This window comes from Tauraco erythrolophus, chromosome 3 (assembly GCF_009769465.1).
Source record: "Tauraco erythrolophus isolate bTauEry1 chromosome 3, bTauEry1.pri, whole genome shotgun sequence".
Taxonomy (NCBI): Eukaryota; Metazoa; Chordata; class Aves; order Musophagiformes; family Musophagidae; genus Tauraco; species Tauraco erythrolophus.
Window position 1 is genome coordinate 85806964 of NC_141467.1, and position 19967 is coordinate 85826930.

The 19967-nt window shown below is 46.3% G+C and overlaps 1 protein-coding gene across 2 annotated transcripts in view; it reads right to left on the reverse strand.

The window, feature by feature from the left end:
- Positions 1–3327: 3327 nt before the first annotated feature.
- SYBU (syntabulin) overlaps positions 3328–19967 on the reverse strand; it is a 38707-nt gene continuing 22067 nt past the window's right edge. For both annotated transcript variants that reach the window (XM_086609523.1, XM_086609522.1), the window contains exons 4-7: positions 9273–9375; positions 6288–6491; positions 5169–5318; positions 3328–4429 (exon numbers count right to left, since the gene is read on the reverse strand). In XM_086609523.1, coding sequence (XP_086465649.1) covers positions 3328–4429; positions 5169–5318; positions 6288–6491; positions 9273–9375 — 1559 coding nt within the window. The remainder of the gene's footprint in view (positions 4430–5168; positions 5319–6287; positions 6492–9272; positions 9376–19967) is intronic.

The following is a 19967-nucleotide window of genomic DNA, read 5'->3' on the forward strand; positions in this document are numbered from 1 at the left end:
ACTTGCAGCTAGGGAAGCTACTGGCAGTGCCTTGCAGGGGCTATCCCTGTAGCCCCTGTCCCACTACCCAAATCCCACCACAGAAACCCAGCACAAGGGTTTACTTTTCAGTATGTTTCTAGAGGCTGGGATTTGGGGGGAAGGGAAGGAGAAATGACATGGTAAGGAGAAGTTTGGAACCGGCTTGGGAGAGGGTGGACCGAAGGAAGGGGCAGGTGAATGTCTGGTGGGGGCGTGGGCAGTGCCTGTGCCTCAACGTTTCCAGCAGCTGAGGGGCATGTTGGGTACCTTTAAGCTGAATTTTGACAAAAGGCTTTTTGTTCCCGGGTTAGAAAGGAAAACGCTTAGAGGATTATCACCAGTGGGAAGGAGCTGACGTGGTTCCTGTGCTGTCCTGTAAGCCTGACTTCAAGCAGACATCTGCTCTTTTACCCTTAGCGTACGAGCTGCACGTCCTCCCCACCTGCACACTTGGAGACAAGACTTTCTAATGCAACACGAGTGTTGGTAGGAACGTTTTCTAAACTCAGAAAAAAAGGAGAGGAGTTTTTCTTGAAGTGTTGGAGGCTGACGGTCCTTCCCTAGCTACTCCGTACAGCACCAGCAAGACTCGGGGGACATGACGAAGAATCAAGCCAAATATTAGAGGGTAAAAAATGAAGACGTTGGCAGCAGCAGCTAGCGTATCCCCTGTGGATTGAGGAATGGAGCCCTGTCTCTCACAGGCTGGGACTGGGGCATTTATTGTGGCACTTCAGGCCTCTCGTTGAAAGGGCAGCTGGAGTTGTCTGCATCTTTGCAGCATGAAAAAGGAAATGTGGAGGCTTGGACGTGAGCTGAATTTTGGGTAGAGATCAGAGCAAGGAATCTTCTCGGGAATGTGATGGGATCTCTGTCACTTTTCACTGATCGTAGCTTAATGCCTTATGAGAGCTGAGCAGGTTGAGATATTTTTAAGGGCAGGAAACATCTTTGATGCCTTCTGTCCTAAGCAGCACGTTTGAAACGCTGCTGCTGCATGGAGCCTGCCCGAAACACGGTTTGAAATTAGTTCACCTACTGAAATGTTACACATAAGTGCAGGTTTGTGCTGCTTTGGTGCCCGCTTGCTGCAAAAGAAACCCATGTAGACACAGGTGAATGTCTCTCCTAGAACCGATGATCACTTTTTCCTCTAAATTATGCTCCATTTCACCATCACTCAAAGTGAAGGACACCTAAACAATAGTGGGTGTAAAAAAGAAATCCAGAACTGTAATAAAGTTGATAGCATCGGGTATAAAATATTGCTCTCTTGGCCTTGAACAGACGTACTTTGACGTAGGAATGAGGCATTTGCTGTCACGTGTTCCAGTCCCAAGAGGCGCTATCTAGGAATGATGAAATTCCAGGATTGTGCAAAATTTACTTGAGCCACCCCCACCCCCCCTTAATTTTGGCCCTTGTGTCCGTAAGTTGTTTTGAATGTGGCCTTTGGGCAGTATGTACTGCAGAAGTGTCCGAAGGCAAGCCAGCTGGCCTCCAGGAACCCCAGAAGGCAGGAAAGCATGGGAGAGAGCAGCAGGGAGAGCAAGATGTTCTGGTGGCCATCTTTGTGAACTCCTGGGGGCTATGTTACATCCAACTGCCTGTTCTATTCCTCTTCTTTAACACAACGGTTTCATGAAGCCTCCTGAATCTCCATTGCAAACACAAGTAATTCAGTACCCAGGCATCAGAGGGACATGAAAGGTCTGTGAGTCGCCTCTGGAAGCATTGGTGTGTGTCATCCTCTTGAGTGGTGCAAATGCTCCCCCCATGCTGGCCAATTCCTCCTCCTCCCTCGTGGCTCACTAAGAAGTCCCATCTTCCCCAAGAGCTGCAGAGCAGTGTCTGGCCTTCACTAGACCTCGTCTGCTCTGGGTTGCACAGGGAAATATTACCCTGGCTTTGCTGGAGGGGAAAACAGGAGGCCAGTAAGGTTTCAATGGCCAGAGGTGGTGGCGTCTGGACTTCTGTTAAAGGCCAGGAAGAGGGATGCTCTCCTGGCAGTGCAGAAAGGAGAAGTGCCAAGCTTCTAGAAGATTGCATTGGGTTCAAGATTAGGTCACTGGCATCCGTTAATGCTGCGTGGGTGCAGCAGAGTGGGCGGCGTGTGCATCCACAGGCTAGGCGGAGCCAGTTTCTCTGGCTGAGCACTTACCCCTGGAGCTGGACTTTGATTTTCTCAATCTAACGCTGTTCTCCAGCTCCTGGTGCTCCCTCCTGCCCTGATGCCGTGCCTCCTGACGCTCAGCCTGTGCCCGACAGCTTGGCTGGGACGCGGCAGTTTTTCTAGCTTTGCTACAACAAAACACCGACACGTGTTTAATGTTTCTAACATGCTTTACTGAGCTTGTGATTATGAACGTAATTTACAATAAAGATATTAAATAAACAATAAGTTAAAACACAGTACATTTCTACATAATATTTCAAAGAGCTCAAATGACTATCAGATTCCAATACCTTAAGACTTTAAAACAATATTAATATTCAAAGTGTACCCACGTCTATACTTCTCATTGTAACATGTTTCAAGACTCCCAGCAACGTACATATTTGGTTACATCCCCGTATATATATGCACAAGACCAGTGACACACTTGAGCAACTGCACAGTTGTGAAGAGCACCACACGAGACAGGCGCGAACGATGTGCTGGAAGCTGCCTGGGGAATATGGGGTTCACCTCCGAGCTGAACGGACACTTCGGACAACAAATGGAAAGCGCTAGCATGCTTTCTGCGGTACACGTGGGAACAGGTCTCCATGTCACTCGCTCAACGCTGTAGTTCCACAGGAGTTTTTGGTTAGTGCTGCCTGAAGAAGCAGCCCACCTTTCTCTGGCCATCTGGTCCCGCATGCATCTCGCACCACCCTTGGGCCAGTGCAAAGAGCTTGTACATTTGCTCAGTGAACCAGGCAGGGAAACTGGGCTTTACCTAAGCCAGCAAACCAGCACGCAGGAGTGCTGGCTGTCATTCTTGCTTTCCCTGGTCATGTTCACTGGGCAGATGAGCTGCCACCAGAAAGACGCCAGCACAGGGAAGGGACGCAGTGCTTGGGAGCAGGAGGACTATTTCTGTAGGCAGCAGTACTCTTAAATTAAAACGCCGGTTACGTGGAACTACAGGGTTCAGCTTTTTCATCTGGAAACAAGGAACATGTTTTCAAACCGAATTATAGTGCAAATCAAACAGTCAAAACCAAAATGATAGGCTCTGCCTAAATATACATGAACCTTTTATGCTCTGTCTCATCCCTCTTTCCGCCTCAGCCAGCTGGTGCTCAGGCATAGAGTGAACTTTAGGTTATGATGTGGAAGGGCGTACGGCGTAAGGAGTGCAGGGCCAGCAGGCAGCAGCCACGAAGCAATGCGCTGATATTGTAGATGGGATCGGTTCCTCCTCTCTGAGTACTGAAAGCCCACATGATAGTTGGTACAACAGGGACTGCTACAGCCAGAACATCTCTGAGGAGACTGCTGCTCCAGTATCTCGTCTTTATTCCTGTCTGAGAGAAAGTAGGGAGATACTCAAAGGCTTCCTCATCATCAGATTCTGTAAAATCCAGTTCTTTCATGAAACGGCTTTCTTTAACTCTGTGCTCCACCTTCTTGCATGGAGACTCCATAGGAGACAAAAGGATGGCAAAGTTTGGATCACTTGGAGTTAAGTCCACCATTATCCCAGAATCACTGAAGCTTCCCAGAGAAAATTCACCCAGTTCTTTCAGTGAAGAAGGTGGGCTTAGAGGACAGGCATCTTGAGCTCTGAAGATGTTTAGAATGAGCTGCTCCACATCCAGGCTATATGGCACCACGTCAGTCTGGACAGCCTGTTCCACTGTTACGTTTCTGCTTTTCTCCTCCTCCTGAGCAGAAATGAGATTTTCAAGCATCTCCTTATTCAGAGCAGAACTGGAGGGAGCTGCATCACTCAACTCGGTGGTTGTGGTGGCCAAGCTCCGTTCAGAGGAATCAGCCCCGTCAGCGCTAGCATCCTCCTGAAGAAGTAGCCCACTATCTGCCACCTCCTCCAGAGCTTGGTCCTCTGCGATGAGGCTGTCCGGCACCGTGGCACACGACGCTAATGGCTTCCCCTCTGCGTCACACGTGTGCTCCAGGCACTGCTCATCTCTCGCAGAGCTGTCCTGAGCCATCTCCATGCTCTGCAGCAAAGATTCTAGTTTCTTGTTTTGAATGTTTATGTCTATGAAGTATTTCCGAATTTTTTGGTCTTTCTCAGCCAAGCTGTTTTTCATGGTTTCCATAACCTGCTTGAGTTGTTTAATTTTGCTTCTTGCTTCCTTTAAGGCCAGCTCTGCCTCTACACGATTACACTCTTCCTCAATCCAGTCTTCCCTCATCCGTCCCAGCTGAGCTTTGAGCTCTTCTATTTCTCTTTCCCTGTAGCAAAAGAAAAACGGTGTCACACTTGTGCTGACGGCTCAGTTCAAGAGCCCCTGCGTGAGATGCAGCCCTTGCCGATGCAGAGGTGGGGGGCTAACCCGAGCTGGACCGAGGGATTGCTGGCTCCCTGCCTTGGGGCTCCACTCAGACGGCCCTTTGGGCCCGCCTGGCGTGTGTGTGCTGGAGAGCCCGCTCTCAGGGCGCTCTTAGGAAAACAGACAACAGCTGCTGCTGTCCATTGCACATTGTCACCTCAGCATCTGCCAAAGGACTCTTATGAACAATTTGATCCCTGGGTGACAAAAGCACGAGCCGTCACACTGCTTGGTGTAAGAGCTTTCCTTTCCTTTTGGCAGAAGGGGGACTCCTGTTTCCCTGAGTGAGGCAGAACAGGGGACTAAGGTAAGACATGCTTGCAGGTAGAAACTGGTTTATTGATAAAAGGTCTCAATGCTAAATCAGACTGGTAAAAAATTACACTTTAAAAAGATTCTGTTGGGAAAGTTCGAGAAAGAGAAGAGAGACAGTCATATTCATAAGTAAAGAGCATGGTCAGTTTTCACTGAGCACACTCTGAAACCTAAAATACCTGAAAACAACCTAATCAGACTGATCACATTTAGATTTCTTAATGAAAACTGTATGTGGTCAAGGAATGAGTAAAAACGTTCAGGATGCCCACCCCTAAATGCTCCTAAGTAAATCTTCTAATGCTAATTTCTGAAGTGAAATATACCTTTCCTTAAGTTTGCTCTCAGATTCCTTCAGCTTTGTTTTCAGATGACGTACAGTGACTTCTTTCTGCTGCAGAGGAGTCAAATACTGCTCCGGATTTTGTGGCTTAACGCTGTGACTGTCGCCACAAGAACTGTATCTCGCTGATCGCCTGAAAAGAAGAAAAAAACTCAAATCATCACAGAACATCACTCCTACAGTTCTTCAGTCCTGGCAAAAAGAAAAACATCACATTGACTGACCAAAAGCTCGACTCCTTTGTGGCTCCTCAGTGTCTGCAAAAGTGATTCTGGCAAATCAAAGTACTTACGAAACGGCTGATCTGTGGCTATAGCGCAAAATTTACTATTTATTGTACTCGGTTTCAGTGCCATTACATCAAAGGAGACATTTAACTTTAAAATACCCAGCCATCCCCTCACCCGACACGGGCGGTGTGCCCAAGAGTAGGCAGCCGGGCCACTGGCAAGGGCACCCATCTGCAGACACGGCCAGGTGAGGTGGGGTACGGGGTGAGGTCAGCTCCACACGTGCGTTATGAAGCTGAGTACGCTGAGATCTATATTCGTCCTACCTAGATTTAGAGGTGTATCTGACATGCTTGGCTGTTGAGTTAGCTGAGAGAGAAACAGCAGCAGCAGTGTGGTGGCAATTTCTTCTCTACAATATGTGTCGCGTGCTGTTTCCTTTCCTGGACAGGAAACTGCCCTCCTTAGGGAGGTGCCTAAGGTTGGGCAGGGCAAATTTTTGCCCGAGCGTGCAGTTTTCTTTACTACCCCACCTAACTCTCTCTGAAGCCAAAGGACCCTTAGATGAAAGAAACAGTAGATCCCCATGAGAACTGATGGCATGAAACCACGTGATGGAGCCTGCCTTGGCATGAAACCCAACTACAAAGGGCCTCGACTAAAAGTAACCTTGAATTTTACAGTGCTGAAACAACTGTGCTTTTACAAGGGATGGAGCACCCTGTTGACTGTCGAGCCACCAATATGAGGAGTCACAGCAATCCTGAGGAGCAAGGTGACCTGCTCGGCAGCTCATGCAGCTGATCCCACATTACAGTGCAGAGAAGGTGTGTCAGTGCGCTGAACACCAGGACGCTGAAATAAAGACTTGCCTCATCACTGGGCTGCTGTCGCTTCCTTTGTAGGAGCCTGAGTTGCTGCTGCTGGCTGAAGAAGCCCTATAACTCTGATGGATGTTAGCAGGACTCAGCTGGTTCTTGCACGGTGTTGAGAAAGGGTCTTTTTCACGGGAAGCGGGTGGGCTGGCTCCAGACTTGTAGGATGAGGATCCATTACTCCGACCATAAGGGCCACGGCTGGAGGGGAACCCAAACGGTTAAAGCATATTGGACTGTCCTCGTCATGCAACCCGTTATGTGTCTTGTTTTACACACAAAGGTGTCTAAACGCTAAACCGGACAGGTAACTGTGAGTAACTGGGAAGAAAGAAAGTCCTGAAGCCATCAGCCTCTGCACATTCTTTCACTGACTGTGGGGCTCTCACTCTGAATTACATGATCTAGGGAAACCTCGGCCATTTTCACATTTCTCTGTGGACAGCACAGTTCCCAATGATTCTATTAGCTCGTCCACATTCCCGAAACTTATGACTCCATTAAGTAATGAGAGGACTGCAGCCTGGACTAGTGCCAAAAGAACCACGTTTCGGCTTTCCCCGGCCAGGCTTGCGGAGAGATGCTCAACCCGGGAGGTTTTCTGTAAGACCGCTTTCCTGCTGCTCAGCAAACAGCCCGAGGGACCACAGTGGGCAGGAAAAACAGATTTTTGTCTAAGCCACTGTTCCTTTCTGCCTGTGGCATACTGGGTGCTCCAGCTGTCTTTGTCAGCTATTGGTTTGCTTACGTATAGTTTGAACCCCTCGGAGAGCAGGCTGAAATGGTTTGAAACTAAACAAAGGAAAGCATGGCCTTTTCTTCCTTCCTTCCTTCCAGTTTCCCTCAGACATGTCTACCTTTCTTTTCCCACTCTTTAGCAAACAACCTGACTGTCAACTGTGGGTGCCCGAAAGCAATTCCTATCTGTGCTGCCCCACAAGTGCCAAAGAGCTGGGGTGCTCTGAGGACAGCTTCTCGAGGTGCCTTCCTCGCTTGCTCGCTTGGTTTGCCGTCCTGCACTGCTACGCTGCTACCTTCATCCTCCCCTGGAAGTTGTTCTTCTAAACTGTCATGAAAGGGCAGGTTTCAAAAAAACACAGAGAAAGGCAAATGCAGCCAGCAAAAGAGAAGGCTTGAACATAAACATTTAAAAACCAGAGAATTATGAAACAAAATCTCTTCTTCAAATTGTCTGATCTGGTTTATTCCCTTCTCTGAAAATGGAACAGTTCATTAGGAACAGATGGCTGCAAACCTTCACGCTGCAGAGGTTTGGGCCATTTTATAATTATTAAACAATCAAGTGCAGGGGTGTGGTTTGTGACAACAATTAAATGTTTCATAGTGAGTTAAGTCAAACAGTTAAAGAAGAACATCTCCCGAGTGATCTTATTGCAGCCTTCCAGTACTTAAAGGGGGCCTACAGAAAAGCTGGAGAGGGACTTTTTACAAGGGCATGTAGTGATAGGACAAGGGGCAATGGATTTAAACTGAAAGAGGGGAGATTTAGATTAGATACAAGGAAGAAATTTTTTACTCAGAGGGTGGTGAGGCAGTGGAACAGGTTGCCCAGAGAAGCTGTATATGCCCCATCCCTGGAAGTGTTCAAGGCCAGGCTGGATGAGGCTTTGGGCAACGTGGTGTAGTGGAGGGTTTCCCTGCCCATAGCAGGGGGGTTGGAACTAGATGATCTTTGAGGTCGCTTCCAACCCTAACCATTCTATGATTCTATGATTCTATATTGCAATGGAGACAACTCCTTCCACTTTGTGCAGTGCAGCATCAACTCTGGCATGAGGCAGAACCTGCACAGACGGTGCGTAACACAGCAACGCATTTGAAGGAGCACTGTTACAGAGGACTGCTGTCCACCTAAGCAGGTCAGTGTGCTCTACTTTAAACTTACATACACTGTAATATATGAAATGATTCATAATCTTACTGACAGTATGGCAATTTTAGGGCTTCATATGATACTTAGTCCTGTTTTTTCCCACAGCCAGTTCCTTGACTTGTTAGATTTAATCTCAAGGGTGCTTAAGTAATGTTTATTTTTCTGACAGTCTCACAATACAGGTAGGAAACGGCTCATTAAGCATCCTTCTGCTGATCTCTCTGTGCTGGGGCACACTGCGGCCTTGGAGACGTCTGCGTGGCACAAGCTTACGGGTATCCCGCTGCCGGTCCCAGCCGGCCTGCCAGTTCTGCCGCAAAGGGCAGGAAACCATTCCTGTCCATTCCAACTCTTTCCACCTACTGAAAGCACAGAACCAGCAGGGATTGCGTGGGCAGAGCACAATGTGCACTGCTCCGTCCCAACACCCCCGTATCCGCAAGGATCCTGTCTGGATTTGCACTTCGCACATGACAGGGAGAAATCTTACAGAAACCTTTCCTGAAAGGTTCATTTAGATAGATGACTGTGATAATTCTTTTTATTTGCCTATAGTTTTAGTTATATAAAGCTTGGGCAAGAATGTTTAAGAAAAAAGCGTCCGAGGCAGTATTGCCTACTTCTTCCTACATAAAACAAGGTCATGATCTGCAAAGGTACATGCCAAGCTGACAACTTATTGCAGAGAGAAAACAAAGTGGTGAGACTAAAAGGTTAAGGTTAACTGGTCAGAAGGACTGTTTTTAACTAACATACATCCTGTTGTTTCCTCCTCCACTTCAGACGATGGCTTTTCTGCCTTACCTGATTATATCTCCCACACTGGTTATGAATGAAAAACAAAAAAATACCAGTCGGCTGATCTGGCATATTGACAGAAAGGTTTTGTGCTCCAAAGACAGCATTTTTTTCTCTTTCTGGTATCACAGTTCTCGTTGCTGTAAGCACTGTCTAAGAGCACAGCATTACCCAAACTGTTCGAAAACTCCCCAGTCTGGTACTGTAGGTCTTAACTGCAAGACCTTACCTAGTAGTCTCTCTTTGCACTAGCAACACTTGCACTAGCCAGGAAAAAGTGCTTTGCTTACTTGCGAGAAAAAGACGATCTTTTGCTTCCAGCAGCAGAGACACGGACCTCAGGCGCTGAAATGCTGCCTGTGCTGCTTGAAGAGCTGAAGTCAGCTTCACTCCCTGGGAAGGAAAAGGGAAGACGGGAAACATGATGGAAATTATCACTCAAAGACTGCTTTCAGAATAGAAATGCATCACAAGCATCCTTCCTTTGTCTGTCCGCTGTGAATTTCAGAAGTTGCCTGAGTTTTCAAACATCCCTGAAGACAAGCGCTGGATTTGTTCCTGGTTTCTGGGATTATGGACACATATAAGTACATACGTATCAATGTGCATAGGCTAACAAGTGTATGCATATATATACGTTCACATGTATGCAGGTTTTCACGTGGCACAGAAGCATAGTAAGGCAGTTGTAATAGCTTTAAAATAATCCAATAATCACGTTTGGCTGTCAAATGCTTCTCGGGTGCTAAGCCATCTATCTGATTACTGACTTTCTATAGATCACTAATTTGCATTTCCCAAGCTCTGGCACATGCAAGCAAAACTGCTCTCATTTTGCTAGGGCCAGTAGTAGGTAGATGTACTAAGAAAGTCTTATCATCTGGGAAAAAAAACATCCTAAAGTCAGGGTTTTTTTCAGTCTGTCACTTCAGTGGCAAACGTCCCACGCCATATCCAGGTCTCATGCTGCAGAGCCACAATAGCAGATGAGGGTTTTGTCGAGGCAATGGAAATAACTTTCCAACATCCTTTAAGCAGCCGGTCAGGAAAAGCATCTCTCAGCTGACAATTTCTGGGCGCTGTCCCATGCACGGACACTCCCGGCCAGCACCTGCAGACTTACACAAATCCCATTTTTGCTACTTTTTCCACGAGGGGGAGATGCAGCTGCAGCTACTGTCATCCCCACCTCAGCAGATAAACCCTCCCTCCGGTGCACAGTCTCTCTTAAATCCTTCCCAGAGCTGTCCGGCATGTCTTGCATCCCGGTTGGGAAAAGGCTTTTTCAGAGCCTGTCTTCACAGCCGTAAAGAGGATGAGGTATCCGGCAGCCATCCTTATCATTCAGCAACTCATAGCAACCGGTGTTAGGATTAGATGTGTTTGAATTTAACCCAATACTTTCCCAACCTCACCAGGTCCCAGCATTGGGATCAGCCTCCGTTTCTCTCTGCCTTTGGTTCAGCCCAGCCCAGATATTCCTCAGCCAGATTTCAAAGTGCTGAATCACACAGCCCAGCTCTTGAAAAGGGTAATCCCCTTCTAACCAACTCCATAAGTACAACATCCCTGATAACTGGACCCACGTCACCACAGCTGTAACCAAAGTGCAAGTCTGCAAGGGGAGGGAGGGAGAGCAGCAAAGCTGCTTTCTTTCACAGAGTTATTTATATCCTGTCCACAGATGCAGATGGCAGTGACCCTCTCCTTGGGGAAGCAAAATGACCGTGGGACACGAAGTCCGAAGCTGCAACAGAGTTTTCCTGATAAACAAAACACTCCCATCTACAAGACTAAGATATCAAACATTGTCTCAGTGTCACGCTATTCCCAAATCTACTTTTCCAAGCAAGACCCAAACAGGTAAACATATCGCACAGATTTCATACCTCTGGTGTTTGGGCCCCCAAATCACTCCTGCCCTTGCAAGATTCCAACAGCTTTCCAAAGCCAAGTCCTGGCTGCAGCACAGAGAGCAGGAGCCCTAGCTGAGGCTCATCTCTGGTTAAGCAGACGACATCATAATCAGATCTCGCTATCAAAAGCATTTCAAGGAAGCAAGGATTAATAACAGCCTTTCCCTGACCTGCCCGGCCTGGAGCGCAGTGCTGGGAAGGGCTGCCGAGCGAGGCACTGCCGATAGAGTCAGCACAGCCTGAAGACGCAATCACCTCAAAGGCTGAGCTTTCTGAGAGACTGAACTGCATCTGAGACCAGGAACTGTGTCTGCAAAGCACAAATTAACCTTTCTGGCCCGTTTCTGATAATAGCTACACACAAGCTTGACACTGAGCACAGGAGACTACTTATGCTTAAAATTAGGCATGTGGCTATTTATGGCATCTCTGAGAACATTTTACAAATTAAAGAGGTCACTGCTAGTATATGTTCCAAGTGTGTTACTTATGCTCAAGCCAGCTCTGCATGCACCAGAGCTCGACAGCAATGTTACTAGGAGACTTTAAAAAATATTTTCTCCCATTTTGTAGACATCTCTAAGCAAAATAACATGGCATCTATCCATATAATATCAATTGCAAATTCTCCTGGGTAAATGTGACTTTCTGTCTTACAAATGTCTTAACAAAGAGGTGAAGGTCCCTTGCAGCAATGCAGGCAGGAGCCGAACATGGCCTCTCATCTTTCCTAATGCCGTTCTCCAGGCTGGCAGCTCCCTAAGGATGCCTGCTGACTATTTTTGTCTCTGTGACTACATGATTGCAAAAGCTCACACATAAGCCCCAGAACAGCCTGCCGATTCAGTGTTAACCATGAAAGAGGTTGACATTTCTCAAAAACATATTGTTTTGTCCTAACTGATCACAACGCTTGTTTTGCCCTGATCTGAGACTTCCTTGCCTAAGAGGGCTGTCTTACCCACCCTTTCCTGCTAAAGACGCTACACGTTGGGCCGCCAGCTTCAACAGTATCTCATTTGAAAATCATTCACACATATCGTTCCACGCTGCAGCCATTCAGCATCACAACACTGTCCTGGTTCTGACTGGGACAGAGTTAGTTCTTTTTGGCAGCTAGAAGAGCTCCATGCCAGGCTAAACCACGACAAATACTAACAACCTGCCGGCAGCAAGCAAACTTGGGAATATGCCTGATGGCAATGCTCATGCCACACACGTGGCACCCGACGCCATGAGGCCCATCGCTCTGGCCTCCCCCTGCCTTGCAGCGCGCTCCGAGCAGCAGCACGCCCATGCCACGGGAGTGGAGCTGTGCACTGCTCTGTGCAACAGGAAGAACAACACAAGGATAGCCAACAAGGTACTGTAACATTTTCCAGGACTGCTCCTTGCCTGGAACGGGTATCTGATGGAGTGCAATCGTGCAGCATCTAGTGCCATCCCTGCACTTTGCTGCTCTATGGGCAACAGCACTGAGCTGGAGCGCGCTGCCTCTCATGACAGCATGACAGCATGACAGCATGACAGCATGACAGCATGACAGCGTGACGCTTTGTGCTGCCTTTCAGCCTCCTTGCTTCCCTGCCAGCACTGCGGCAGCCACCTAGCTCCAGCCGACGTGGAGGGGAGGAGAAGGGAGCCTGCAGCCCCACGGCTGGTGCTGCACCGTCCGTGCTGAGGAGCGCAGGTGGCGCGGGCGGGCACAGCCCAGGTGGAGGAGGAGAGCGCGGTGATGAGCTCATCCATGTGGGTCGGGGATCGAAGCTCAGGGAGCTAATGCCACCCTGCCACAGCACCACAATCCACGGGGCAACCGCCTACTAACTACTCAAGGGCACATTTTCCATCCTTAATTGTGATGCAAGTACACATTTACCCCACTCTTGCAGCGCAGCCCTCGCACCTGCATTTTGGGCGTGGAAAAGCCCCACCTGTAACTCTGCTCTCTGCATTGCCTCAGCCACAGTGCAAGGACCATGGCACAGCCCAGCGACCACATCACACATGGCATTCACAGCCTTCACAGGCAGAACAGATGAGGTACATTGGGCCTACCAGGACAGCAGGCAAGCACAGAAATACCACGTCATGCATGTATGTATGTATATGGAGACAGTATATACATTTCTCACTCAGAGTCACACAATAACCCCACATGCAGGCCTGGAGTATCGCATCTCAGTCTGCTATTTCTAGCCACTGCAGATGGTTGGATACCTTGGTGTATGGTCTTCTGGCCTCCGTATTAGAATTTTAGTCATACTTCAGCGTTTAATCTTTTTCCTTCTATAAGAATAAAGCTCAAACTTACTTGTGTGCCTTTTTTTGCCCAGTTTCTATTGAAATACTAAGATTAAAATAAGGAAAAAAGGAAAAAGTTCAAGTAATATCTGTGACAGGAACACTGACAGTAAAGCAGCAGAACTGGATTCCCAAAACTTAGGATGCATATCAGCTTATTAAAATCTAGTCTATTTGTGTAAGTCTTTCCTATTTGCAACTTCACCACTGTTTCATAGCTGCCAAAGTATACAAACCACAGAGCTTACTTATCTTCTGACCCCATAAACATGACCTCATTATATATATATCTATACACATATATATCTTGATGCTAGGTTTTGCATATAGTCACCCAGTGAAACAGAGCTGTAAATAAAACACTGCTGATAGAGACAGCTTGTCCTCAAAACGTCAAACACTTATATTTTCTGAGCTTCCTCGCCTTCAAAAGCATCCTGTTATACGGCAAAGAGACCAAAACATGCATATGTGTTCACCACTCTGGTGCAGCAACCAGAGGAGCAAGTGGCACGCTGTCTTTGTAAATAGCTTTATTTAGAGACCTCAGGGGAAGAGATAGGGCCTGACTGTGTAAAGAATTCCAGCAAAGCCATTAGAAGCAGCTGGAAAAGTAGAGAGAATTCAGTTGTAATCTCCACTATTGAAAGGACCTGTATTTTTAAGAGATTTGGTTTCATTTACCTTGAAACCTTTCACTCACAGCTACATCTCTAGTTCCAGTCTTTAGCAGCATAAGCAGCATATATCCAGGAAACACTAAGGCCTCTTCTTTTCTGTTTAATGGGAGGTTGTTCCTGCAAGATTATTTTTGTACACCACAAGCAATCTAGGAAAGAAAACCACATTGTGCACATGCACTGACAAGTGTAAGAGAAAGAAGCTGCGATGAAGTCTTACTTTAGCATTTCAGGCTTTTCTTCAGATAACACCCTTAAAAATAACCCATTTCGAGGGCAAGGTCTCCAAGTGGGAAACGCACTTGATTCACAGTGTCAAGCCCATAGCTGGCAGTGGGTTTTGGTTCCAGTCCCTGGCCTTTGACTGATTACTTATTTGGCTTACCACTACCATACATGAGACTCTTATCTTGGACTTACTATTATATTTCACACCAAACAGAAACTGAGTAAAAGCACATATAATCTTGGGAGCAAGGAGCAGGACACAGGACTCTCCTCCATGTGGACTGCTCTCATTTTTGGGTGACAGAAGCTGCTCCCACATGCTCTCCCTCTGCCCATGTCTCATACTCTCCACTATCATGATGTCTAGAGCCAGTGGAGGAAGCTGAGGATGCCCAGTAGGTTGCAGTGGTTCAAGAACTCTTATGAGAGGTGTGGATTTGAACTCCTTTAGTCTAAGGCGGGCACTGAACTCAGCTCTTTTCCCCGAGCTCTAACTGCTCAGCTGCGACACAAAACAGGGTGGTAGCACTAGCACTGGCCGTATTTCAAAGGAATGAAACGTGCTGGTTGCCTGCACTCACAGAGATGGTCTGGCTCGGAGTGAATCCGAGGCATGCGTGTGGGCACACTCAGGACTACAAGTAGGTGGCTAAGTCTGGGAGACGGGCACTCCTCTCTGGCATCTCCTGTGGACTGGTGGTCGTGTGTTCCTGCCTGGCACGCTCTCTGCTGTGAATCTTGGATTTCAGTACCTAACCATCCCCTCTGATTTTATATGCAGTTTAGTCCTCCAGCTCAGATTTGTGAGTTGCGCTCCTGGAACAATGGTGAGAAGCTGGGCACAGCAACGCCTGGCATGGTCAATCCTAAGGGTATCAACAGGCATCCCCTCCCCTATCCCACTGCGCTGGGGAGTCGCTTCCCACTCTTCTTCGGTGGACATCCACCTGACTGCTTGCCAGTGCTCTCTCATCAGACAGGTCTGTTAATCATGTTTCAGCTGACTGCACAGTGCAGTAACAGCTGGTGACTTGGGCAGCTGGCAAAGATGCAGTCAGAGGGGATGTGGAGCAAAACCTCCAGTGTGACTCTCCACAAATTGTTTAAATCTGCTGGGTGAGGAGACTTCCAGCTCAAAACCACATGGAAGGCTTTAGCGAAGAACTGCAATGCAGATCCTGCTTCCCTGTGTTTGGATCTAAACTTGATTTTACAAATGATGCCTTCAATTCAGACTGCTGGTTGTGTGATCGAAACTAATTATTTATGGTTGATTTTTGCTCATCTTGCTCGCTTACTCTTCTTACTTTGGAAGAAGAGTTGTTATCAAATAATTAAAAATTATCTCATTAAGCAGTTAACTGATCTCATTTAAGTACTATAGTTTTGGTACTAATCTGAACTACATTAATGCAAATTATAAGCACTGCACATCTCAAAATGAATGCAGAATGTGACTTGTGTCTGCTGTGAAACCACAATCAATCAAGCTCTTCTCTACAAACACAGTCACTACAAACTAATTACTGACACTGGCTGAGCGCCATCATGTATATTCTGCGTGTCACTATGATCTGGGCTTGTGTCTTCCCTAATTGTTTTTAATTCATGGATTTGTAGAGCAACCACAACGGGATTTTGGAACAGACAAAGAGCATTGCAACTTCTTTTTTTTTTTTCTGCTTTATATATTGTAAGGAGGTTCTTCATACAGAAATCAGCCTGACCTAATTATTTTTTGCACTTCTCTACGCAGTTAGAGCTGTCCTAACAACAACTTAAAATGGCTCCCATAAATTTTCAGAATGACAAGCCTGAAATGACCTTTGTCGGGGGAACATATGTTCATGGAGCAGAAGAGGACAGTCTGGGGAACTCATCTTCCTGTTCAAGCAAAAAGACTCTCTGAATCAGAAAGGGAAGCATGCTGCTTTGCAACACTAACCTCCATAGAAACAATGAGACTGGAGGTTCAAAAAATACTGAGAGTTGTATAATATGATACTCAACTTGCATCTGACTGTTTTATAAAATGTATGTGCAAAACTATCCACGAACAAGTATCTTTTATAAGCAAGCATGCAGTGTCACCTCAGGAGATTTTTTTATGTACCTGGCAGTGCTATTCGGTTTGTTGGAAGGGAAACAGACAGGCTGGTCAGAAGTATTTTTAGGAGCTGGAAATGTCATTTTTGGCAGGGATGACTTAGCAGTACACAGAAAGGGAGGGAACTCTATCACAGACTGGGAAAACATCTCAGCCCTCCCGTCGGGTTGGTGGCAGAAGTTTAACAAAGGGCTTTTGGAGACCTCCTCAACATATCTCCTAAATCTGGTTGACATGCACAGGGAGGAGAGAGGCTGGCTGGGGCACAGCGGTGAACTGTGCAGGCACCCGTTCACAGCATATATGCAAATGCATGAAATCACGTGCTAAACCTAATTCAGCTGAAAGCTTCTGCACAGTCACTCTTAATATTAAACATATGGTTTTCATTGTAATGTGCATAAAACATTTTAAACCATTTCGACATGTTTCCAGCAGGCAAGAGAAAAACACTGGAACAAGAAACACATCTGGGAGGTAACTAACTAAACAACCCTGCAGTCCCAGGATGAAAAGCCAAATTTGTCATAAGCTAATCAAATATTTACTGTAGTGCACACGTTGAAATGATGACAAAAACCTAATAGAGTTCAAGGGTCATGTATTGAAAAGAACAATAAAACCCTACCCAGTATATTGATTGGTTGCCTAAACTGTATTTCCTACAATAACAAAGCCAAGGTAGGTCTGAGGGCAATGCATTTTAAGTTGTTACTGCTGTCATTTGCTGCTTTTTTCCCCAATAGCACTCTTACCATTAAGAAGCACAAATGACAGACAAGAAGCCTGTGCTTTTTCAGCTTATTAATCCTTGTGGGGTCGTGGTCCCACTGTATTCTGCCAGCTCTAGCAGCCAGTCACAGCCTGCCCGGATTTCGAAAGCCAACAGCTTCCTATTACTTACTGAATTTCAGAAGGGAGGAACAGAGACCTGTAACGAAGCGCCTCAGCATGGAAGCAAGACAAGGCTTGTAATATTAATAAAATATGAAACAAACACGGCAGAATTTGCATCTCCTTTAAATATGTTCCATGTAACAGTATAGATAAGATAAGCTACTATAAAGTAGGTTGACTATTTTGTTCTGTCACTTTAAAGGTGATCTATTTCAAGCTCCTTGGGGAAGTGACATCCACCTTGAGGTGGCTGGAGGCTGGATTTGGGAAAGGATGCCAGGTCACCAGCTCCAGGGAAGAATTTTAGAAGTGGCAACTCCCCATGTGCCACCTCACTCAGGACAGACCTCCCGCCGGCCTCAGTAAGAAAAGCTTCTCCGCTGTGAAACTCTTCTTTCTGGGCAGCCTGGAAGCGGGTCGGCATTAAAAGCGCTGAACAGCTCAGTGCCTGGCTCCTGTCTAAACACTGGGGTGGGTGTTTCACACCACACCAAAGACATCAGGGTCCACACCAAAGTGGTCCAGGAAAGCTGTCTTCTGTTGTCTGCTTTACTGGGGAAAGGATCCACCTGGGATTTGAAGGGCCAGATTTAGCTTGGAACTGGCAAGAGGCCGCACAGCATGTTCCCATCACACCACCTGGGACACGCACTGCATCCAGCAGTAAGAATGGGATGAGGAGACGGGGTTCCCGTCCTCTCAGCTTATCATGGCCCTCTCCAGCTCCTCCATCAATCCACCCAACTGAGGATGCCTGCCTGTCTTCATTAACCCCTGCTACATGGTGGAATCCAAACAGGCTTGCGTTTCCCATAGCTCCATCAGGAGACCTATCCAACCCCTGCACCCAACACACCTGAGAAAACCAAGCTCTACAATCCAGAGTTTTGGGCAAAGTCAAGCAACCTCGATCTAGCTGCTCTTCTGGCTGCTGGGTTTCATGCGATGATTTCTAACTGTGGTTTCTTTATTGCAACAGGGAATGCAGATGCATTTCTCCCTTCTCCTAGGCCCTTCCTGAGCTTTGAATCATAACTTCCAGTGAGAACTGAAACAGAGTGAAGGCATCTAAAACACAGCTTCACCAGAGTTTAGATGTCTAGGTGCATAAAGGCAAGTAAAACACCACCGCCAAGTATCCAAAATGCCACTGCAATGTGCTTAGTTGTTTATGCAGTAACCACCAAATTACTTGATGTATTTATACACAGGGAAATCAAATAAGTGAGATTTTAACAGCTGAAATGAAGATGCTCCCTTAGCTTTCTATGCCTACCTATAAATACAGCTATAGAAACACAAGGAATATATAGACATAGCCACTCAACACTACTCAAAAAGTATTTAAAGTAATCACTCAGAGGGAAACAAAAACTTCTAGGTAGTGATTTGGTCACCAAAAAACAAAGTTCAGAGAACACTGAAACTATTTATGATGCGAAGTCAAACACGGCCAGAAAATGGAACACCGGAATTTTCCACTTTCTGTTTCAAATGATGCTTTAATTTTGAAAACTTGACAAATTTCTTTCTGCTTTCAAAAAGGGGGCACAAACACCGAAAAATCTCCCCAAGCATTCTAGATATTTTTGATTGAATATCGTCTTTGTTCAGTCTGAAACAAAGGTTTTCTTTAATGTTTTGATTTTGCAGCAACCCCCAAAATCAGTTATTTGCATAGCTACACTTGGAACATAGTAAGATGTCAGACAAAAAAGAAATAGGGGATGTAAAGGAAAATAGAAAAGGAAATAATCTATCAATTCTTGAGTAAACATTGCTCAGAAACAGTTTAAATTCCAGGATTCTCATAGAAAAGGCATTAACAACCTGGAGGAATTCCAAAAAAGGTCAGCAATAATGGTAACAGGATTACAGGGCACTGTTTATGAAGGGAGATTAAGGGAACACAATTTGTGTGTTGTAAGATAAAAAGGAATACTGGCAACACTGTTTATCATAGGGACGAGGAATACAGCCAGAAAACTGCAGAAAGCCATGTAACAGCAACACAGGATTCTGGCTGCGATGCGTATTATTTCATGGAAAATGACATGAAATAAAATCTGATGGTTGCTGGAAGTTGTGCATAGTAAAATGCAGCTGGAGCAGGTTCAGAATACTTTAAGTGGGGAATCAGAAAGCTATTTTAAACGCTGGCGTAAATAATAGAGATTGTAACCTAAAAGCAGAGCGCAAAAAAAAAATCTCCTAAGGGAAGATTCATAATGGCCTCTTTCATATGCATAGTATTTCTTTTTGTGGAGGTGAAGCGGGCTGAAAACCACAGAAAACAGCCAGGAGGAGCAGAAAATTCACTGCAGTAAAGACAAAATTCGCAAAGCATGTTCTAGCTTGACCTCACACACATTTCAAAACAAATGCTTAAGAGTGCAGTGTGTATGGCATCAGTTTCTCTTTTTTGGCTTATATTCCACTCTGGATTAGCAAAGGAGAGAAAAAAAACCTGCAAAAAGAAATGTTTTTGACTGAAGATCACAGCTATTGCCATCTTCCATATCTGCCTTAACTCTGACCTCTAAACCCCAGGGCCCTTCTTATGCCAGGCACTCAGATGTCTTTTCCAGATGCAGGAGCACATCTCCACAATCCCCAGGAGACCTGCATCTCCATACAAAGGCATTTGGTGCTAAAAGATAAATTGGCTGGCACAGGTCTCACCCTGCCCAGCAACCTGGGAACTCCCTACAAAAGTCCCATATCCGCATGCCCTACTCACTCCCATTTGCAGTTCAAGCCATGGTGTTCTCATGGACCAAGTGAGAGGCTAAGCTCAAGGTCGCAAGTGCCCTCGGGCCATAATCTCCCTTGGACAGTGGCTGTCCCACTTTC